At 52.4% G+C, this 24133-nt stretch overlaps 1 protein-coding gene across 1 annotated transcript in view; it reads left to right on the top strand.

The window, feature by feature from the left end:
* LOC143986923 (serine/threonine-protein phosphatase 2A 56 kDa regulatory subunit delta isoform-like) overlaps window positions 1–24133 on the top strand; it is a gene marked incomplete at its 5' end in the record, with an annotated part of 101027 nt that overhangs the window by 34621 nt on the left and 42273 nt on the right. The window contains 6 exon segments of the mRNA XM_077485332.1: window positions 16511–16713; window positions 16784–16894; window positions 17388–17480; window positions 17926–18056; window positions 19097–19156; window positions 23746–23854. Coding sequence (XP_077341458.1) covers window positions 16511–16713; window positions 16784–16894; window positions 17388–17480; window positions 17926–18056; window positions 19097–19156; window positions 23746–23854 — 707 coding nt within the window.

The raw sequence follows: 24133 nt of genomic DNA, 5'->3' as shown, positions 1-24133 counted from the left end.
GTGATTCCAATGTTGGGGGTTATAATTGCTTCCAGTGACCCCAATGTTGGGGGTTATTGTTGCTACCAGTGACTCAAATGTTAGGGGTTATAATTTGCTACCAGTGACCCCAATGTTGGGGGTTATTGTTGCTACCAGTGACCCCAGTGTTAGGGGTTCTAATTGCTACCAGTTACCCCAATGTTGGGAGTTATAATTGGCTCTAGTTGCCCCAATGTTGGAGTTACAATTGGTACCAGTGTCCCCAATGTTGGAGGTTATAGTTGCTACTGGTGACCCCAATGCTGGGGGTTATAGTTGCTGCCAGTGACCTCAATGCTGGCCTTATAATTGCTGCCAGTGACCCCAATGTTGGAGGTTATAATTGGTGCCATTGACCCCAATGTTGGCGGTTATAATTGGCTCTAGTGACCCCAATGTTGGAGTTATAATTGCTACGAGTGACCCCAATGTTGGGGGTTATAATTTCTACCACTGACCCCAATGTTGGGGGTTATAATTTCTATCAGTGACCCCAATGTTGGGGGTTATAATGGCTACCAGTGTCCCCTATTTTGCAGTTATTTTTGCTATCAGTGACCCCAATGTTGGGGGTTATAGTTGATACCAGTGACCCCAATGTTAGGGGTTATAATTGCTTCCAGTAACCCCAATGTTGGGGGCTATAGTTGCTACTGGGGACCCCAATGTTGGGGGTTATAATTGCTACCAGTGACCCCAATGTTGGAGTTATTATTGGCACCAGTGACCCCCATGTTGGGGGTTATAATTCCTGCCAGTGACCCCAATGTTGGGGTTTATAATTGGTACCAGTAACCCCAATGTTGGGGGTTATAATTGCTACCAGTGACCCCAATGTTGGGTTATAATTAGCGCCAGTGACCCCAATGTTGGGGGTTATAATTGCTACCAGTGACCCAAATGTTGGGGGTTATAGTTGCTACCAGTGACCCCAATGTTGGGGGTTATAATTGCTACGTGACCCCAATTTTGGGGGTTATAATTGCTACCAGTGACCCCAAAATTGGTTGTTATAATTACTGTCAGTGACCCCAATGTTGAGGGTTGTAATTGCTGCCAGTGACCCCAATGTTGGGGGTTATAATTGCTACGTGACCCCAATGTTGGGGGTTATAATTGGTGCCAGTGACCCCAACGTTGGGGGTTATAATTGCTACCAGTGACCCCAAAATTGGTTGTTATAATTACTGTCAGTGACCCCAATGTTGGGGGTTATAATTGGGGCTAGTGACCCCAATGTTGGGGGTTATAGTTGCTACCAGTGACCCCAATGTTGGGGGTTATAATTGCTACGTGACCCCAATGTTGGGGTTTTTTGTTGCTACCAGTGACCCCAATGTTAGGGGTTATAATTGCTTCCAGTGATTCCAATGTTGGGGGTTATAATTGCTTCCAGTGACCCCAATGTTGGGGGTTATTGTTGCTACCAGTGACCCCAGTGTTAGGGGTTCTAATTGCTACCAGTTACCCCAATGTTGGGAGTTATAATTGGCTCTAGTTGCCCCAATGTTGGAGTTACAATTGGTACCAGTGTCCCCAATGTTGGAGGTTATAGTTGCTACTGGTGACCCCAATTTCGGGGTTATAGTTGCTGCCAGTGACCTCAATGCTGGCCTTATAATTGCTGCCAGTGACCCCAATGTTGGAGGTTATAATTGGTGCCATTGACCCCAATGTTGGCGGTTATAATTGGCTCTAGTGACCCCAATGTTGGAGTTATAATTGCTACGAGTGACCCCAATGTTGGGGGTTATAATTTCTACCACTGACCCCAATGTTGGGGGTTATAATTTCTATCAGTGACCCCAATGTTGGGGGCTCTAATTCCTACCAGTCACCCCAATGTTGGGGGTTATAATGGCTACCAGTGTCCCCTATTTTGCAGTTATTTTTGCTATCAGTGACCCCAATGTTGGGGGTTATAGTTGATACCAGTGACCCCAATGTTAGGGGTTATAATTGCTTCCAGTAACCCCAATGTTGGGGGCTATAGTTGCTACTGGGGACCCCAATGTTGGGGGTTATAATTGCTACCAGTGACCCCAATGTTGGAGTTATTATTGGCCCCAGTGACCCCAATGTTGGGGGCTATAGTTGCTACTGGGGACCCCAATGTTGGGGGTTATAATTCCTGCCAGTGACCCCAATTTTGTTTTTTGTTTTTATTGCTACCAGTGACCCCAATGTTGGGGGTTATAATTGGTGCCAGTGACCCCAATGTTGGGAGTTATAGTTGCTACTGGGGACCGCAATGTTGGGGGTTATAATTGCTACAATTGACCCCAATGTTGGGGGTTATAATTGCTACCAGTGACCCCAATGTTGGTGGTTATAATTAATGTCAGTGACCCCAATGTTGGGGGTTGGAGACATCCTATATGGATGTTATTCCACTGCATAGCTCGGTGTCATCTGCAAAGACGGACATCCCAGACCCGATTATCATTTTTAAGTTAATAAGTAAGGGTCGGGGGACACCACTGATAACCTTACACCATACAAAGAATCATTAACCACGACTCTGAATTCTGTCCTTTAGCCAGTTTTCTATCCATTTACAAATTGAGCTTTCCAAGCCTGTTGAATTTACCTTACACATGAGCCGTGTGTGCGGAACTGTATCCAAGTATGCCACGTCCACCGCCACCCCTCTGTCCAACTATACCACGTCCACAGCCATCCCTCTGTCCAAGTATATCATGTCCACCGCCACCCCTCTGTCCATGTATACCACGTCCACCGCCACCCCTCTGTCCATGTATACCACGTCCACTGCCACCACTCTGTCCAAGTATATCATGTCCACCGCCACCCCTCTGTCCAAGTATACCACGTCCACCGCCACCCCTCTGTCCAAGTATACCACGTCCACCGCCACCCCTCTGTCCAAGTATATCATGTCCACCGCCACCCCTCTGTCCATGTATACCATGTCCACCGCCACCCCTCTGTCCATGTATACCACGTCCACCGCCACCCCTCTGTCCATGTATACCACGTCCACTGCCACCCCTCTGTCCTAGTATATCATGTCCACCGCCACCCCTCTGTCCAAGTATACCACGTCCACCGCCACCCCTCTGTCCAAGTATACCACGTCCACCGCCACCCCTCTGTCCAAGTATACCACGTCCACCGCCACCCCTCTGTCCAAGTATATCATGTCCACCGCCACCCCTCTGTCCATGTATACCATGTCCACCGCCACCCCTCTGTCCATGTATACCATGTCCACCGCCACCCCTCTGTCCATGTATACCACGTCCACCGCCACCCCTCTGTCCATGTATACCACGTCCACCGTCACCCCTCTGTCCATGTATACCATGTCCACAGCCATACCTCTGTCCATGTATACCATGTCCACCACCACCCCTCTGTCCATGTATACCATGTCCACCGTCACCCCTCTGTCCATGTATACCATGTCCACAGCCATACCTCTGTCCATGTATACCATGTCCACCTCCACCCCTCTGTCCATGTATACCATGTCCACCGCCACCCCTCTGTCCATGTATACCATGTCCACCTCCACCTCTCTGTCCATGTATACCACGTCCACCGCCACCCCTCTGTCCATGTATACCATGTCCACCACCACCCCTCTGTCCATGTATACCATGTCCACAGCCATACCTCTGTCCATGTATACCATGTCCACCACCACCCCTCTGTCCATGTATACCACGTCCACCTCCACCCCTCTGTCCATGTATACCACGTCCTCCTCCACCCCTCTGTCCATGTATACCATGTCCACAGCCATACCTCTGTCCATGTATACCATGTCCACCTCCACCCCTCTGTCCATGTATACCATGTCCACCTCCACCCCTCTGTTCATGTATACCACGTCCACCTCCACCCCTCTGTCCATGTATACCATGTCCACCACCACCCCTCTGTCCATGTATACCACGTCCACCACCACCCCTCTGTCCATGTATACCACGTCCACCACCACCCCTCTGTCCATGTATACCATGTCCACCACCACCCCTCTGTCCATGTATACCACGTCCACCTCCACCCCTGTGTCCAAATATATCATGTCCACAGCCATCCCTCTGTCCAAGTATACCAGGTCCACAGCAACCCCTCTGTCCAACTATACCACGTCCACCTACACCCCTCTGTCCAAGTATACCACGTCCACCTACACCCCTCTGTCCAAGTATGCCACGTCCACCGCCACCCCTCTGTCCATGTATACCATGTCCACCACCACCTCTCTGTCCATGTATACCACGTTCACCTCCACCCCTGTGCCCAAATATATCATGTCCACAGCCATCCCTCTGTCCAAGTATACCAGGTCCACAGCAACCCCTCTGTCCAACTATACCACGTCCACCTACACCCCTCTGTCCAAGTATACCACGTCCACCTACACCCCTCTGTCCAAGTATGCCACGTCCACCGCCACCCCTCTGTCCATGTATACCATGTCCACTGCCACCCCTCTGTCCAAGTATACCACGTCCACCGCCACCCCTCTGTCCATGTATACCATGTCCACCGCCACCCCTCTGTCCATGTATACCATGTCCACCGCCACCCCTCTGTCCATGTATACCATGTCCACCTCCACCCCTCTGTTCATGTATACCACGTCCACCTCCTCCCCTCTGTCCATGTATACCATGTCCACCACCATCCCTCTGTCCATGTATACCATGTCCACCACCACCCCTCTGTCCATGTATACCACGTCCAGCTCCACCCCTGTGTCCAAGTATATCATGTCCACAGCCATCCCTCTGTCCAAGTATACCATGTCCACCGCCACCCCTCTGTCCAAGTATACCACGTCCACCACCACCCCCCTGTCCATGTATACCATGTCCACCGCCACCCCTCTGTCCAACTATACCACGTCCACCTCCACCCCTGTGTCCAAGTATATCATGTCCACAGCCATCCCTCTGTCCAAGTATACCAGGTCCACAGCAACCCCTCTGTGCAAGTATACCACGTCCACAACCACCCCCCTGTCCATGTATACCACGTCCACCGCCACCCTTCTGTCCAAGTATACCACGTCCACCGCCACCCCTCTGTCCATGTATACCATGACCACATCCACCTCCACCCCTCTGTCCATGTATACCATGTCCACCTCCACCCCTCTGTCCAAGAAAAACAACGTCCACCTCCACCTCCCATGTCCACCTCCACCCCTCTTTCCATGTATACCACGTCCACCGCCACCCCTCTGTCCATGTATACCATGTCCACCGCCACCCTTCTGTCCATGTATACCATGTCCACCTCCACCCCTCTGTCCAAGTATACCACGTCCACCTCCACCTCCCATGTCCACCTCCACCCCTCTATCCATGTATACCACGTCCACCTCCACCCCTCTGTCCGTGTATACCACGTCCACCTCCACCCCTCTGTCCGTGTATACCACGTCCGCCGCCACACCTCTGTCCAAGTATACCACGTCCACCTCCACCCCTCTGTCCATGTATACCACGTCCACCTCCAACCCTCTGTCCATGTATACCACGTCCACCTCCACCCCTCTGTCCATGTATACCATGTCCACCTCCACCCCTCTGTCCGTTTATACCACTTCCACCTCCACCCCTCTGTCCGTGTATACTATGTCCACTGCCACCCCTCTGTCCATGTATACCACGTCCACCTCCACTCCTCTGTCCATGTATACCACGTCCAGCTCCACCCCTGTGTCCAAGTATATCATGTCCACCGCCACCCCTCTGTCCAAGTATACCACGTCCACCACCACCCCCCTGTCCATGTATACCATGTCCACTGCCACCCCTCTGTCCAAGTATACCACGTCCACCACCACCCCTCTGTCCATGTATACCATGACCACGTCCACCTCCACCCCTCTGTCCAAGAAAAACAACGTCCACCTCCACCCCTCTTTCCATGTATACCACGTCCACCTCCACTTCTCTGTCCATGTATACCATGTCCACCTCCACCCCTCTGTCCAAGTATACCACATCCACCTCCACCTCCCATGTCCACCTCCCATGTCCACCTCCACCCCTCTGTCCATGTATACCACGTCCACCTCCACCCCTCTGTCAGTGTATACCACGTCCACCTCCACACCTCTGTCCAAGTATACCACGTCCACCTCCACCCCTCTGTCCATGTATACCACGTCCACCTCCACCCCTCTGTCCATGTATACCACGTCCACCTCCACCCCTCTGTCCATGTATACCGCGTCCACCTCCACCCCTCTGTCCATGTATACCACGTCCTCCTCCACCCCTCTGTCCGTTTATACCACTTCCACCTCCACCCCTCTGTCCGTGTATACTATGTCCACTGCCACCCCTCTGTCTGTGTATACTATGTCCACTGCCACCCCTCTGTCCGTGTATACTATGTCCACTGCCACCCCTCTGTCCGTGTATACTATGTCCACTGCCACCCCTCTGTCTGTGTATACTATGTCCACTGCCACCCCTCTGTCCGTGTATACTATGTCCACTGCCACCCCTCTGTCCGTGTATACCATGTCCACCTCCACCCCTCTGTCCGTTTATACCACTTCCACCTCCACCCCTCTGTCCGTGTATACTATGTCCACTGCCACCCCTCTGTCCGTGTATACTATGTCCACTGCCACCCCTCTGTCCGTGTATACTATGTCCACTGCCACCCCTCTGTCCGTGTATAGCACGTCCACCTCCACCCCTCTGTCTGTGTATACCACGTCCACCTCCACCCCTCTGTCTGTGTATACCACATCCACCTCCACCCCTCTGTCTGTGTATACCACGTCCACCTCCACCCCTCTGTCTGTGTATACCACGTCCACCTCCACCCCTCTGTCTGTGTATACCACGTCCACCTCCACCCCTCTGTCCGTGTATACCACGTCCACCTCCACCCCTCTGTCCGTGTATACCACGTCCACCTCCACCCCTCTGTCCATGTATACCACATCCACCTCCACCCCTCTGTCTCTGTATACCACGTCCACCTCCACCCCTCTGTCTCTGTATACCACGTCCACCTCCACCCCTCTGTCCAAGTATACCACGTCCACCTCCACCTCCCATGTCCACCTCCACCCCTCTGTCCAAGGTTTTACTTACATCCTCATAAAAAAAATCAGGTTTGTCTGACAAATTCTGTCTTTCATGAATCCAGGCTGTCTGTTACTTAGAAGAACTCGTCTGTGATATTTTATTAAACTCTCCAGTATCTTCCCGACTATAGAAGTTACATTGACAGGTCTATAGTGATTTGGTAAAGACTGGGCACCACGTTGGCCCTGCGCCAATCCTGTGGTATCATTCCCCTCATTACACCGAGTCCCTAAATATTAGATACAATGGCATGAAATGTCAGAGCTCAATTCTTTTAGGATCCGTGGGTAGATGTCATCCGGTCCAAGTGATTTATCCACCTTTTTATTTCTGGACCAGATCAATTTTGAGCCATTGTGGAGGGGTGGGGGGTGTTCTGTAGTTCTGCATGGTGTGCAGTTAGAGTTGAATACGAGGTTCCGACCCCATTGTGACTCTTGTTACGGCTCTCGGTGCTGGACTTGTTTAGGAAAATGGGAGATTAAAAAATGTTGGTTTGATCCGCAGAGCAAACTCACCCAGATGGGTTTCCCTCCGTACTTTAAGGGGAACTCCACTTCCATGGGGAAAAATGAAAAATCCAGTGTATAAAATCTCTACACAAGTCAGACTGGAATTCAAACTCTCTTCAATCTGCAGCCGCTGTAATTCTCTGTAAAATACAATATGGCTGTCTGGAGGCGTTCTGTACACAGATGGTGTACGTACCCCCGCCCCCCAAAAATTAAATTTCCTGCTTGTGTGATTGGCTGACTGATTTTCCCAGAAGTCTGCACTCTCCTGCCCTCGGTCTGTCGCATATTGCCTGCCCTCTGTCTGACGCCCGTTGCCTGCCCTCGGTCTGTCGCCCGTTGCCTGCCCTCGGTCTGTCGCCCGTTGCCTGCCCTCGGTCTGTCGCCCGTTGCCTGCCCTCGGTCTGTCGCCCGCTGCCTGCCCTCGGTCTGTCGCCCGCTGCCTGCCCTCGGTCTGTCGCCCGCTGCCTGCCCTCGGTCTGTCGCCCGCTGCCTGCCCTCGGTCTGTCGCCCGCTGCCTGCCCTCGGTCTGTCGCCCGCTGCCTGCCCTCGGTCTGTCGCCCGCTGCCTTCCCTTGGTCTGTCACCCACCCTCGGTCTGTCGCACACTGCTTGCCCTTGGTCTGTCGCCCGCTGCCTGCCCTTGGTCTGTCGCCCGCTGCCTGCCCTTGGTCTGTCGCCCGCCCTCAGTCTGTCGCACATTGCCTGCCCTCGGTGTGTCGCCCGCTGCCTGCCCTCGGTGTGTCGCCCTCTGCCTGCCCTCGGTGTGTCGCCCTCTGCCTGCCCTCGGTGTGTCGCCCTCTGCCTGCCCTCGGTGTGTCGCCCGCTGCCTGCCCTCGGTCTGTCGCCCGCTGCCTGCCCTCGGTCTGTCGCCCGCTGCCTGCCCTCGGTCTGTCGCCCGCTGCCTGCCCTCGGTTTGTCGCCCGCTGCCTGCCCTCGGTCTGTCGCCCGCTGCCTGCCCTCGGTCTGTCGCCCGCTGCCTTCCCTCGGTCTGTCACCCACCCTTGGTCTGTCGCACACTGCCTGCCCTTGATCTGTCACCCGCTGCCTGCCCTTGGTCTGTCGCCCGCCCTCAGTCTGTCGCACATTGCCTACCCTCGGTCTGTCGCCCGCTGCCTGCCCTTGGTCTGTCGCCCGCTGCCTGCCCTTGGTCTGTCGCCCGCTGCCTGCCCTTGGTCTGTCGCCCGCCCTCAGTCTGTCGCACATTGCCCGCCCTCGGTCTGTCGCCCGCTGCCGGCCCTCGGTCTGTCGCCCGCTGCCGGCCCTCGGTCTGTCGCCCGCTGCCGGCCCTCGGTCTGTCGCCCGCTGCCGGCCCTCGGTCTGTCGCCCGCTGCCGGCCCTCGGTCTGTCGCCCGCTGCCGGCCCTCGGTCTGTCGCCCGCTGCCTGCCCTCGGTCTGTCGCCCGCTGCCTGCCCTCGGTCTGTCGCCCGCTGCCTTCCCTCGGTCTGTCGCCCACCCTCGGTCTGTCACACACTACCTGCCCTTGATCTGTCACCCGCTGCCTGCCCTTGGTCTGTCGCCCGCCCTCAGTCTGTCGCACATTGCCTACCCTCGGTCTGTTGCCCGCTGCCTGCCCTTAGTCTCGCCCGCTGCCTGCCCTTGGTCTGTCGCCCGCCCTCAGTCTGTCGCACATTGCCTACCCTCGGTCTGTTGCCCGCTGCCTGCCCTCAGTCTGTCGCCCGCTGCCTGCCCTTGGTCTGTCGCCCGCCCTCAGTCTGTCGCACATTGCCTGCCCTCAGTCTGTCGCCCGCTGCCGGCCCTCGGTCTGTCGCCCGCTGCCGGCCCTCGGTCTGTCGCCCGCTGCCGGCCCTCGGTCTGTCGCCCGCTGCCGGCCCTCGGTCTGTCGCCCGCTGCCTGCCCTCGGTCTGTCGCCCGCTGCCTGCCCTCGGTCTGTCGCCCGCTGCCTGCCCTCGGTCTGTCGCCCGCTGCCTGCCCTCGGTCTGTCGCCCGCTGCCTGCCCTCGGTCTGTCGCCCGCTGCCTTCCCTCGGTCTGTCGCCCACCCTCGGTCTGTCACACACTACCTGCCCTTGATCTGTCACCTGCTGCCTGCCCTTGGTCTGTCGCCCGCCCTCAGTCTGTCGCACATTGCCTACCCTCGGTCTGTTGCCCGCTGCCTGCCCTTAGTCTGTCGCCCGCTGCCTGCCCTTGGTCTGTTGCCCGCTGCCCGCCCTCGGTGTGTCGCCCGCTGCCCGCCCTCGGTGTGTCGCCCGCTGCCCGCCCTCGGTGTGTCGCCCGCTGCCCGCCCTCGGTGTGTCGCCCGCTGCCCGCCCTCGGTGTGTCGCCCGCTGCCCGCCCTCGGTGTGTCGCCCGCCCTCGGTCTGTCACCCACCCTCTGTCTGTCGCACACTGCTTGCCCTTGGTCTGTCGCCCGCTGCCTGCCCTTGGTCTGTCGCCCGCCCTCAGTCTGTCGCACATTGCCTACCCTCGGTCTGTTGGCTGCTGCCTGTCCTCGGTCTGTCGCACGCTGCCTGCCCTCGGTCTGTCGCACGCTGCCTGCCCTCGGTCTGTCGCACAGTGCCTACCCTCGTTCTGTCGCCCGCTGCCTACCCTCGGTCTGTCGCCCGCTGCCTGCCCTCGGTCTGTCGCCCGCTGCCTGCCCTCGGTCTGTCGCCCGCTGCCTGCCCTCGGTCTGTCGCCCGCTGCCTGCCCTCGGTCTGTCGCCCGCTGCCTGCCCTCGGTCTGTCGCCCGCTGCCTGCCCTCGGTCTGTCGCCCGCTGCCTGCCCTCGGTCTGTCGCCCGCTGCCTGCCCACGGCCTGTCGCCCGCTGCCTGCCCTCGGCCTGTCGCCCGCTGCCTGCCCTCGGCCTGTCGCCCGCTGCCTGCCCTCGGTCTGTCGCCCGCTGCCTGCCCTCGGTCTGTCGCCCGCTGCCTGCCCTCGGTCTGTCGCCCGCTGCCTGCCCTCGGTCTGTCGCCCGCTGCCTGCCCTCGGTCTGTCGCCCGCTGCCTACCCTCGGTCTGTCGCCCGCTGCCTGCCCTCGGCCTGTCGCCCGCTGCCTGCCCATGGCCTGTTGCCCGCTGCCTGCCCTCGGCCTGTCGCCCGCTGCCTGCCCCCAGTCACTCACCTGCGGTTTTGGCTTTGTGAGACCCGACTCCTCCCTTGTATCTAGAGCCAGTTGATGTCTGTAGCCTGGAATGACATTGCCCTCAGTTTGCAGAGTCATTTTCTGAGTCTTACATTTAGGTGTGGTTGGCTCCACTGCAAACATTTATGGCCAAATTTTATCGTTATTTGCTGACTTACCGCAGAGGCCACAAGCCCTCTCCTGCACCCCCCCCCCCCCCCCCAGCAGATCCAGGTTCTCATCTATCCGCAGCCCTTGAGTCTTCACCCGCTGAGACTCTTTCCTCCGAGGAGTCGGTCTTCTGCCATTACTTACACAGAAGGCCGTTTTTGGTTCTTATTAATCTGGAACTAAAGGATCAGCCTATTGCTTCTACCAGTTCTCTTCCCAGTCTTGGCTCCTTAACGTCCCCTAAGACCGCAAAGACATTTAAAGCGCACGTGTTATTCCAACGCTTCTGGAAACGCCCTGACAAGATGTCTGTTTCCCCCGAGTGCCTATTAGCCTTGCGGATTTGGTCGCTGCTGCAGTGGATTCTTCAGTTATAAAACATGGTTTGTTGCATCAAGCTACAGTTCTGTGTGACAGTTCAAGGTGTTTGAATGCGGAGATTGCATATAAACGTGTAATTTACATGGCCTTCAAGGCAGGATGTCTCTTCCGATCTGCTGTGCATACCATTATCTAGGATGCTTTCTTAGTGGTTTGGGAAGATCATTCCTGGCTAGGAGAAAAGTCCCTAATTTCACCACTACCGCGACTTCCATGTTCAGACCCCCCAAGCTTGGCTCCCTGTCCACCTGCAAAGGTCTGGGGCTCAAATTCTGACACCTTCCTTTTGAAGTTTCCAGACTGGGGTGTTTGTTGTCCTTTGCAGACCCTTGGACAGCTTGCACCATAGACAGTGGTTTCCAGGGGCCTACAAGCTGGAGGTCCACCCCCTGCCCCCCTCCTTGGTTTCTCACCTCTGACCTTTCTGTGACACTATGCAGATTAAAAGGTCTCCATGAAGCCCTGTCAGGTCTTCTGGATTGAGGTGTCATTGTCCCATTTCCCTCTGCAAAAGGATTCCAGGGGATTTACTCCAAACCTAGTACTCCATATTCCCACCAAACACATTCTTGGAGAAAGCTCTAGAGCAGCAACAATAAGGATATTTGCCGGCACCCTACAGATCATGATGAAGGGGTCCCGCGTGACTCCAAAACGTTGCACTAACTTTTTGTGATGTGTTCATAGGTCAATAAAAAAACTTTGGACTCTACCTGATGATGCATAGTGTTCTGGCAAATATCCTTATTGTTACACCACAGTCCCCAAACCCAAGAGGGACTGCCACACCATATCAGGTCTAAAGGTGCCGGATGTCTTCATTTGGGTCTGTCATCGCCTTTTCACCAGGGAGACGTTCTAGATTTGGTGGACTTCAAGGACACGTGCCTTCTTGTATGCATCAGTAATTCCTAAAATGTGCTGCGGGCCCCATACACTACCAGTCCATGGCCCTGCCAGTCAGCCTATCTCCTCGAGCATCCAGGCCCGCTACTAGATTTGCTTCACTCTCATTGGATAATTTAGATGACCTGCTAAGAGGACAGTTGTTGGGCAATGCATGCTATACTGTCCAGACAGCATAACCATTCACTTAGATCTCAAACCTTCAAAAATTGCCTCTGGAAGAGAAACTCATCATTTGGAGTCTCCGGATCGAGTCCTGGACATGGCACAGGAGAAAGTCAGGTTCTCCAGGCCAGGAGCTCTCCAACTCTCCAGTTTCAGGTCTGATGGTGTCCTCCGCCAAGTGGGTTCCATTTCCCCGGTTTCATTCCTAACTTCTAGAACACAACATTCTGTGGGTCAGGTCAGTCTAGTCCCTGTACAGAGTGTCCCCTGTGGGATCCCTCTAGAACAAGATTTTTCAAACACAAGATACTAGCGCTTTAAAAGATACGGGTGTGTCCTTTTCAGTTCAGTCTGTATTGTTCATTCAAATAAATTCAAAACCGTTTTTATCAAAGAAAGATGTTTTTTTTTTTAAAGTTGTCTGAGAAAACAGAACTTGGAATTTGCTGAACATCCGGAAAGGTTGCTTGCTGTCCTTAGAGGATGGGGATGTATGTGCACAATCACCTGCGGCAGCTGCTTCTTTAGAGTGAAGTCCTATCATGAATAGGTGACCAATAAAGGGATATATAGAAGAGCGGCAAATCAATAAAGTGCATTTATTTTATACAATCAATAAAAGTCTCACTTACATCCATAATTATTATTGTCCTCCGTTTGAAAGCCTCGTTCGGGCATGCGCGCTCCTTTCTCAAGTACAGGTATAGGCAATGCTGCAGTGGACTGCTCTTAAAGTCCATCACAGAACACAGCAGAGCTTCCCCTAGCGCGCTGTGGAGGAGGATTCATCCAGTAACAGCACCAGCGAAAGGGAACAGTGATTTGATTATCAAATGGAGGACAATAATAATTATTGATGTAAGTCAGACTTTTATTGATTGTATAAAATAAACTTTTTACTGATTTGCCGCTCTTCTATATATTCCTTTAAAGATTTTTCAAACAGATTTCCTCAAGAGATTACCAGGGATTCCTTGAGCAATGAGCAAGTTCTGTTCCTCAGATAAGTTCCAACTGACACCATTCATCTTTTCAACTATCTGTAAGGGGGTAATTCTCAATGTAAGGAACATTCTTCCCACCGATCACCAATGTAAGGAACATTCTTCCCACTGATCACCAATGTAAGGAACATTCTTCCCACCGATCACCAATGTAAGGAACGTTCTTCTCACTGATCACCAATGTAAGGAACATTCTTCTCACTGATCACCAATGTAAGGAACATTCTTCCCACTGATCACCAATGTAAGGAACATTCTTCCCACTGATCACCAATGTAAGGAACGTTCTTCTCACTGATCACCAATGTAAGGAACATTCTTCTCACTGATCACCAATGTAAGGAACGTTCTTCTCACTGATAACCAATGTAAGGAACATTCTTCTCACTGATCACCAATGTAAGGAACATTCTTCTCACTGATCACCAATGTAAGGAACATTCTTCTCACTGATCACCAATGTAAGGAACATTCTTCTCACTGATCACCAATGTAAGGAACATTCTTCTCACTGATCACCAATGTAAGGAACATTCTTCTCACTGATCACCAATGTAAGGAACATTCTTCTCACTGATCACCAATGTAAGGAACATTCTTCTCACTGATCACCAATGTAAGGAACATTCTTCTCACTGATCACCAATGTAAGGAACATTCTTCTCACTGATCACCAATGTAAGGAACATTCTTCCCACCGATCACCAATGTAAGGAACGTTCTTCTCACTGATCACCAATGTAAGGAACGTTCTTCTCACTGATCACCAATGTAAGGAACATTCTTCTCACTGATCACCAATGTAAGGAACATTCTTCCCACTGATCACCAATGTAAGGAACATTCTTCTCACTGATCACCAATGTAAGGAACATTCTTCTCACTGATCACCAATGTAAGGAACATTCTTCCCACTGATCACCAATGTAAGGAACATTCTTCTCACTGATCACCAATGTAAGGAACATTCTTCTCACTGATCACCAATGTAAGGAACATTCTTCTCACTGATCACCAATGTAAGGAACATTCTTCTCACTGATCACCAATGTAAGGAACATTCTTCCCACTGATCACCAATGTAAGGAACATTCTTCTCACTGATCACCAATGTAAGGAACATTCTTCTCACTGATCACCAATGTAAGGAACATTCTTCCCACTGATCACCAATGTAAGGAACATTCTTCTCACTGATCACCAATGTAAGGAACATTCTTCCCACTGATCACCAATGTAAGGAACATTCTTCTCACTGATCACCAATGTAAGGAACATTCTTCCCACTGATCACCAATGTAAGGAACATTCTTCTCACTGACCACCAATGTAAGGAACATTCTTCCCACTGATCACCAATGTAAGGAACATTCTTCTCACTGATCACCAATGTAAGGAACATTCTTCTCACTGATCACCAATGTAAGGAACATTCTTCTCACTGATCACCAATGTAAGGAACCTTCTTCTCACTGATCACCAATGTAAGGAACATTCTTCCCACTGATCACCAATGTAAGGAACATTCTTCCCACTGATCACCAATGTAAGGGACATTCTTCTCACTGATCACCAATGTAAGGAACCTTCTTCTCACTGATCACCAATGTAAGGAACATTCTCTGTGTCCAGTCTTCAGGACTCCCGTAAAGAGTTTGCCCCCCCCCCCGTCAGTCTCGGGGTGGTAATAACGTGGCCTCTGTTCTCCCCTGCAGTGTGTCCCCAGTTAGTCACGGTTGGTAATAATGTGGCTTCTGTTCTCCCCTACAGAGTGTCCCCCCGTCAGTTTCGGGTGGTAATAACGCGGTTGTAACGGAACGTCCCCCAAACTGCTTGAGTGCTTCCGCCAGTATACCGCTTCCTAAGTCCTGGAACACGAGTCCAATGGATCTGACTATAGAAACCCCCAAGAACCAGACAACACCAGTCTTGGAATACATCAGGAATAGCCTTTTATTTGAGCTCTCACACAAATATATACAGCAGAAGACTAAAACCTAACCTAATTAGCATGAGCTAATTATCTAATCATTGCCCCAGACTAGTTGTCTAAGAGATAGGACTTTTCAGGGTAAGACTTTGTCTCCTAGCTCACTGATTGGCTATTCAATATACATTACCATAAACATAAACACAGGGCTAATTAGCACAAACAACAATGTGTGGAATACTCCTGCAAGCCCGACTAGACTCATTTACACAACAGACAGGTGGCTGGGGTTGATGACATTCACATCTAACAGTTTGTGTCCCAACAGTGTGATTCAGTCTATTGTTAATATGGCAAATGCATATCCAGAGTCTGTGTGTCTTGGGGGGGACATGGATCTGAATCCAAGTAACACCTCAGGGGTCCCCAGACATACAGCTCACAAAGAGCACCGTTCCCCCAAATGCCAGAGCCCATAATCACAAGGCAAGAGGCTCGCATTCTGTCCCCTCCAACAGACTCTGTCCCAGGCGAGTCTGTCACAGCAGCCTCTCTTCTCCCCTGCAGAGTGTCCCCCCCTCGTTAGTCTCGGGGTGGTAACACGGCTCTCTCTTCTCGCCTGCAGAGGGCCCCCTCAGTCAGTCTCGGGGTGGTAATAACGTGGCTCTCTTCTCCCCTGCAGGGTGTCCCCCCAGTCAGTCCAGAGGTGGTAATAATGCGGCTCTCTTCTCCTATGCAGGGTGTCTGCAGAGTGTCACCCCGGTCAGTCTCTGGGTGGTAATAACGCGGCTCCCTGTTCTCCCCTGCGGAGTGTCCCCCCACTCAGTCTCTGGGTAGTAATAACGTGGCTCTCTTCTCCCCTGCAGAGTGTCATCCCGGTCAGTCTCTGGGTGATAACGCAGCTCTCTGTTCTCCCCTGCAGAGTGTCCCCACTGGTCAGTCTCGGGGTGGTAATAACGCGGCCTCTGTTCTCCCCTGCAGAGTGTCCCCCGGTCAGTCTTGGGATGTTAATAACGCTGCTCCCTTCTCCCCTGCAGAGTGTCACCCCGGTCAGTCTCGGGTGGTAATAACACGGCTCTCTTCTCCCCTGCAGAGTGTCATCCCGGTCAGTCTCTGGGTCGTAATAACGCTGCCTCTGTTCTCCCGTGCAGGGTGTCCCCCCGGTCAGTCTTGGGGTGGTAATAACTTGGCCTCTCCTCTCTCCTGCAGAGTGTCCCCCTGGTCAGTCTCAGGGTGGTAATAATGCGGCTCTCTCTTCTCCCCTGCAGAGTGTCCCCCCGGAGAGGAGCAGGAAGTCCTGTTTGTGGAGAAGATTCGGCAGTGCTGCGTTCTCTTTGATTTTGTCTCGGATCCCCTGAGTGATTTGAAGTACAAGGAGGTGAAGCGGGCGGCTCTGACTGAGATGGTGGAGTTTATCACACATGGGCGCGATGTGCTGACGGACGCCATTTATCCGGAGGCGGTACTTATGGTAAGGCTCCGCCTTCTCGCTGTACAAGGTTTTTCCTCGCCGGGTTGGTAATGATGTTTTTTGTTTCTAGTTCTCGGTGAACCTGTTCAGGCCTCTTCCTCCCTCCTCCAATCCCAGCGGAGCCGAGTTCGATCCCGAGGAGGACGAGCCCACCTTGGAGGCGGCCTGGCCACACCTACAGGTAGAGGCTCCATATTATACATTGACATGAGAGGAAGGCGGAGTTCTGGGGCGAGGAGGGGCTTAGGAACAGGGTTATGTGTGATGTAATCGGTGGGGGAGGGGCTTATGCGTGATGTAATCTATGGGGGAGGTGCTCAGGAACAGGGTTATGTGTGATGTAATCTATGGGGGAGGAGCTCAGGAACAGGGTTATGTGTGATGTAATCTATGGGGGAGGAGCTCAGGAACAGGGTTATGTGTGATGTAATCTACGAGGGAGGGGCTCAGGAACAGGGTTATGTGTGATGTAATCTATGGGGGAGGGGCTCAGGAACAGGGTTATGTGTGATGTAATCTATGGGGGAGGGGCTCAGGAACAGGGTTATGTGTGATGTAATCTATGGGGGAGGAGCTCAGGAACAGGGTTATGTGTGATGTAATCTATGGGGGAGTGTATTCCAGGATGGTGGGGGTGGGGCAGATGTCACCCGTTTCCTCTCTTCTCCCTCCAGCTGGTTTATGAGTTTTTCCTCCGATTTCTGGAGTCTCCGGATTTCCAACCCAACATAGCGAAGAAATACATTGACCAGAAATTTGTCATGTCGGTAAGGTGTGTGAGTGTGGGGGAGGGGGTATAAGTGTGTATGGAATAATGTTTGTGGGGAGGTGGGAGTTGCTGTGTAGTGGGGGAAGGGGGTAAAAATGTGTATGGAATAATGTTGAGGGTGGGGTGTAGTGGGGGAGGGGGGTATACATTTGGAATAATATTGGTGTTGTTGGGGGTGGGGTGTAGTGGGGGAGGGGGGTATACGTTTGGAATAATGTTGGTGGGGGAGAGGGGTATACATTTGGAATAATATTGGTGTTGTTGGGGGTGGGGTGTAGTGGGGGAGGGGGGTATACGTTTGGAATAATGTTGGTGGGGGAGAGGGGTATACATTTGGAATAATATTGGTGTTGTTGGGGGCGGGGTGTAGTGGGGGAGGGGAGTATAAGGTCACCTTGCGTGTTTTGTGCAGTGCGTCATATTCCCGCCGGCTCCTCCCACAGCTCCTGGATCTGTTTGATAGTGAAGATCCTCGGGAACGGGATTTCCTGAAGACAATTTTGCATCGGATCTATGGGAAGTTTTTGGGGCTCCGGGCGTACATCAGACGGCACATCAACAACATCTTCTACAGGTGTGTCATGTATCCCTGCCATTGGATAATCAGTGGAAGGTGGGTGTCTGAGTGTTCACTGGGGGAGGGGAAGGTAGGTGTCTGAGTATTCACTGGGGGAGGGGAAGGTAGGTGTCTGAGTAATCACTGGGAGAGGGGAAGGTGGGTGTCTGAGTAATCACTGGGAGAGGGGAAGGTAGGTGTTATGCCATCAGTGGGGGAGGGGGAGGTAGGTGTCTGAGTAATCACTGGGGGAGGGGAAGGTAGGTGTCTGAGTAATCACTGGGGGAGGGGAAGGTGGGTGTTATGCCATCACTGGGGAAGGGGAAGGTGGGTGTTATGCCATCACTGGGGGAGGGGAAGGTGGGTGTTATGCCATCACTGGGGGAGGGGAAGGTGGGTGTTATGCCATCACTGGGGGAGGGGAAGGTGGGTGTTATACCATCACTGGGGGAGGGGAAGGTGGGTGTTATGCCATCACTGGGGGAGGGGAAGGTGGGTGTTATGCCATCACTGGGGGAGGGGAAGGTGGGTGTTATGCCATCACTGGGGGAGGGGAAGGTGGGTGTTATACCATCACTGGGGGAGGGGAAGGTGGGTGTTATGCCATCACTGGGGGAGGGGAAGGTGGGTGTTATGCCATCACTGGGGGAGGGGAAGGTGGGTGTTATGCCATCACTGGGGGAGGGGAAGGTGGGTGTTATGCCATCACTGGGGGAGGGGAAGGTGGGTGTTATGCCATCACTGGGGGAGGGGAAGGTGGGTGTTATGCCATCACTGGGGGAGGGGAAGGTGGGTGTTATGCCATCACTGGGGGAGGGGAAGGTGGGTGTTATGCCATCACTGGGGGAGGGGAAGGTGGGTGTTATACCATCACTGGGGGAGGGGAAGGTGGGTGTTATGCCATCACTGGGGGAGGGGAAGGTGGGTGTTATGCCATCACTGGGGGAGGGGAAGGTAGGTCCAGTCGGCAATGATTCTCTAGCAGTTGGTGGAGCTAGAGACAATGATTGTAGAACGGGGCGAGGTTTTTATGTGCCTTTGTTTGTTTTTATCTCCAGGTTTATATATGAGACCGAACATCACAATGGAATTGCTGAACTGCTGGAAATACTTGGCAGGTAAGTACTCCTTACACAGAACGATAAGAACCATGACTGACCCTTCTCCACCTACTGCTATCTACCATCAATCCTTTAAGCCCCTCCCCATTGTGACCCCCCTCAGATTATCATCTCTGGAACTTTTGTCAGGATTTTATGTCTAGGTCTGTCACTCCACTGAAGTGATTTCCCCTCACTTCCTGTTCCTGTGACACCGGGACAAGAAATGTGAATGGGTGTCACTGAGGGAGGAAGACCTACCAGACCCTCCACTCTCAGAATTTTATTATTGAAGGATCCCCACTACACCGCTTGCTTCTCCAAACTTCAATCAGTTCCAGCTCCACAAGGACCATTGAAGCTGCCGAACCTGAGTTCCATCAACTGCACCCGAGACAGAAAATCTTTGACAATGTGTGGAGGAGAAGGCCCCAGTATTCCACATTCAGGATTCATCTGAAGTCCTCCGAGATCAAGGAGGCGAGAGTTCAGAGAAAAGAGATCAAGGATGGGAGAGGTCAGGTGGGTGACAGATCAGGGAGGGGATAGATCAGGGAGGCGAGAGGTCAGTAAGGCGAGAGATCCGGTAGGGGAGAGATCAGGGAGGGGAGAAGTCAGGTGGGTGTTGTAACGGAAAGTCCCACACTCAGCTTGAGTGCTTCCATCATATACCGCTTTCTCTAGTCTGAATTTAGATATAAGATATAGCCGAATATTACAACCAAGAATTAGGCAGGAATCGTTTGGCTGCAAAGCTGGAACTGTTTATTTAAACAAGAATACAGGCTGTTATACACTTGAGAAGGAGATTCCTCCTCCTGATCATATTACCCTAACAATACAACTGTAACCAGAAACCTTAATTAACATGAGCTAATTAACTAGTCATTTAGCCAGCCTAGGTGACTGAGGCCTGACCTTTTAGGTCAAGCTTGTCGCCTTGTAGCTCAGAAGACACAATGCACATTATCATAAGTATAAACACAGAACACCTTCACACAATAGCAGAAGCCCCCAGTAGCAGACGGACTGGCTCCTAGACCAAAGACCAAGAAATACATATCTAAGCAATGCTTTGATTAATCAGGAATTGCAGATGGCATGGCAACAGTCTACAAAACTCTTACAATGCCCCTAATAGACACAGGGTAACTTTGGCATAGGAGGTGCATGGGGAGCTGAAACAAGGGTTTCCCAACCTTTCCAAGGCCCCCCCCCCCCCCCCCCCCCGCCCAAAGTGACTAATCCTAACCCTAAGGCAAGAGATCAGAGAAATGAGATCAAGGAGGTGAGGGGTTGGGGAGGCAAGAGGTCAGGTGAGAGATCAGGGAGGGGTCACATGAGAGATCAAAGAGGCGAGAGAAGAGGTGAGAGGTCAGGTGTGCTTATCCAGATATCCCAAGTTCTGGAATATCTCAGTAATCAAGACCCTGAACTGGTGTGAGGACCTTTTGTAAATACTGTTGGGGCCAGACAAGCTGACACAAAGGGCCACAAATAGTGGTTGTCACCGATGGCAAAGCCTAGAAAGCACGGCTGCCCCGGAGAGAAGAGATTGTGGAACTGGGCAAATAAGTTTCATCCATGGCTGTGAGGACGTATAAAGACATTGTGACTCCATAAGGATGTGGGAAGAATTCGGCACGGAGATACTAGGGGAGTTTTCGGCATCCTCTGCAACAAGATGTCATTGCTGGTGATAGACTCCTCAAGGGTTAATGTAACGGGATTCCAACACTGCGACTTCTCTCCTCAGAGGCAGAAAAGTGCGAATGGAGTTTTTGGAGAGACAACCGCACAAGGAATGGAAAGCTGAGTTAACCAGGCTGGTCCAGGCAGAGATGTGGTTGGACAAGAGCTACATAGGCCTCCGCTGGTATGTAGCCCAAGTGTGGTTGTCTTCCCAAAAACACTATTCTCACTTCGTACTGCGACCAGGACCTTTCCTGGATGGAGTGGAGAATTTTTCCCTGGTGTCGCTGCTCACGGCTATCACTTTCTTCCAGAATTCCCAGCGGACAGAATCATACCATCCCAGCAGGACCTGCTCTCATACTGGTCCTCTGTGCTGTATCTGCATCTCTCACAACCTCCTCCTGAATTCCTCTTCCATGGTGGCTGGTATCTGCATGTCTCCTCTCCTGCTATGCGGACCTTGGATCCAGGTGGAGGTTTGGATGTCCCAGACTGCAGCAAAGATCTCACTGCTTGCCCCCAAATGTGACAGACTTCAGACACCCTGTTGGGTATCATTGCTGAGAAACTGCTTCCCAAGTCTGACTATAGTTACTACAAGAACCAGGCAACACCAGTTTTGGAGTACACCAGAATAACCGTTTAGATGAACAAGTATACATGCTTTGATACACTTGAGAAGGAGGTCCCCCCCCTCCCCGATCATATTGCCCTAACGATACAACTGTAACCAGAAACATAAATTAGCATGAGCTAATTAACTGGTCATTTAACCAGCCTAGGTGACTGAGGCCTTATCTTTCAGGTCAGACTTGTCTTCTAGCTCAGAAGACACAATACACATTATCATAAGTGCAAACACAGGACTCCCTCACACAATAGCAGGAGCCCCCAGTAGCAGATGGACCGGCTGTCACATTGAAGACCAGGAAATCCATATCTAAGCAATGCTTTGATTAATCAGGGATTGCAGATGGCATGGCAACATTCTACAAAACTCTTACAATGTTCCATCATTTTATCATTTACCCTGTGCCCCTAATAGACACAGGGTAACTTAGACATAGGATGTGCACGGGGAGCTGAACCAAGGATTTCCCAACAACTCCAAGGGATTCTGGGTTCCATGGGCCCCTCTCCCAAAGTGACTCCTGTCACATCCGATATTGAAGTGGTTAAAAATAGTAGTGGGCTCCCCCATGTGGCCTGCTTGCATACTACAGAAAAAAATATAGACAAGCTCAGTAGTAGGAGAATCTTTCTCCCCTTAACAAAGTGGTCGGTTATCTACAGCGGCTTCTGTAGCAAATCCTGCCCACTCCTCGAATCTTCAGAAAAGGGGACGGAGACACCACAGCAGCTTTGGTCCTGATGACCCCACAAGGAATCCCCAGATTCTGGTCACACTCGAGTCCTGATCTGGGTGCCGCAGAGGATGGGGACATCTCCGCAGCTTTGGTCCTGATGACTTCACAAGGAATCCCCAGATTCTGGTCACACCCGAGTCCTGATCTGGGTGTCGCAGAGGACGGGGACATCTCTGCAGCTTTGGTCCTGATGGACCCCACAAGGAATCCTCAGATTCTGGTCAGACACAGAGTCCTGATCTGGGTGTCGCAGAGGACAGGGACACCTCCACAACTTTGGTCCTGATGGACCCCACAAGGATTCCCCAGATTCTGGTCACACTCGAGTCCTGATCTGGGTGTCGCAGAGGATGGGGACATCTCCGCAGCTTTGGTCCCGATGACTTCACAAGGAATCCTCAGATTCTGGTCACACCCGAGTCCTGATCTGGGTGTCGCAGAGGACGGGGACATCTCCACAGCTTTGGTCCTGATGACCCCACAAGGATTCCCCAGATTCTGGTCACACCCGAGTCCTGTGCTGGGTGTTGCAGAGGATAGGGACACCTCCACAGCTTTGGTCCCGATGACTTCACAAGGATTCCCCAGATTCTGGTCACACCCGAGTCCTGTGCTGGGTGTTGCAGAGGATAGGGACACCTCCACAGCTTTGGTCCCGATGACTTCACAAGGATTCCCCAGATTCTGGTCACACCCGAGTCCTGATCTGGGTGTCGCAGAGGACGGGGACACCTCCACAACTTTGGTCCTGATGACCCCACAAGGAATCCCCAGATTCTGGTCACACCCGAGTCCTGATCTGGGTGTCGCAGAGGACGGGGACACCTCCACAACTTTGGTCCTGATGACCCCACAAGGATTCCCCAGATTCTGGTCACACCCGAGTCCTGATCTGGGTGTCGCAGAGGACGGGGACACCTCCACAACTTTGGTCCTGATGGACCCCACAAGGATTCCCCAGATTCTGGTCACACCCGAGTCCTGATCTGGGTGTCGCAGAGGACGGGGACATCTCCGCAGCTTTGGTCCTGATGGAGCCCACAAGGAATCCTCAGATTCTGGTCACACCCGAGTCCTGATCTGGGTGTCGTAGAGGACGGGGACATCTCTGCAGCTTTGGTCCTGATGGACCCCACAAGGAATCCTCAGATTCTGGTCAGACACAGAGTCCTGTGCTGGGTGTCACAGTGAGTGTGTTGGATGTAATGAAATGGGGAAACCTGCTTGTTGGCTAAATGGAGAGTCTTCCAGTTTGCAGAAAAATGGGAATCTACCGGCAGATAAAATCTCTTCCAAATCCAACAAACTAATATAGAAGAAGAGACTGGACCTCGGTTCTAAGGTATAGCTTCAGAGCAACTGGCCTTTAGTTTTATGTGCACCTAGTGTACATTTCTCCTGTAGATGGCAATATAACTCCAGGTTTCTTACTAGCCATCTGTATCCCCCAGTGGACTATAGAGAAATCCAACCCCCCCCCCCCCCCCCCCTATATAATTACTGTATCATTACCATCCCCCTACACTCATGTCCTTTCTTTTTCAGTATCATTAATGGATTTGCCCTCCCACTGAAAGAGGAGCACAAGATGTTTCTGATCCGGGTCCTTCTCCCCCTGCACAAGGCCAAATCACTCAGCGTCTATCACCCCCAGGTAAACTACCACCCTTCTTCTGTAAGGAAGGCTGCAATCTGGGCGGGGCAGAGTACACCCCGATTGTGGGAGTAGGGCAGGGCCAAATAATCTCTATTATAGAAGTGGGGCGGGACTATCTAGAGGTTGATATTGGTAAGTAGGTTCAGGTAGGTTGCTTACTGAAGAATTGCTGCTTTTGCAAAAATTACTGAAATTGGCTTTCTTTAGCTGGTACGCTGCAGTGGGTAGGAGGGACGGGTAGAACAGTTGGTAAGTGAGGCAGGGTCCATATGCGGG

Source organism: Lithobates pipiens, unplaced genomic scaffold (genome assembly GCF_037356315.1).
Source record: "Lithobates pipiens isolate NorthernLeopardFrog02 unplaced genomic scaffold, aLitPip1_a1.2 Scaffold_18, whole genome shotgun sequence".
Classification (NCBI taxonomy): Eukaryota; Metazoa; Chordata; class Amphibia; order Anura; family Ranidae; genus Lithobates; species Lithobates pipiens.
This window is presented reverse-complemented; position numbering and strand designations above follow the sequence as displayed.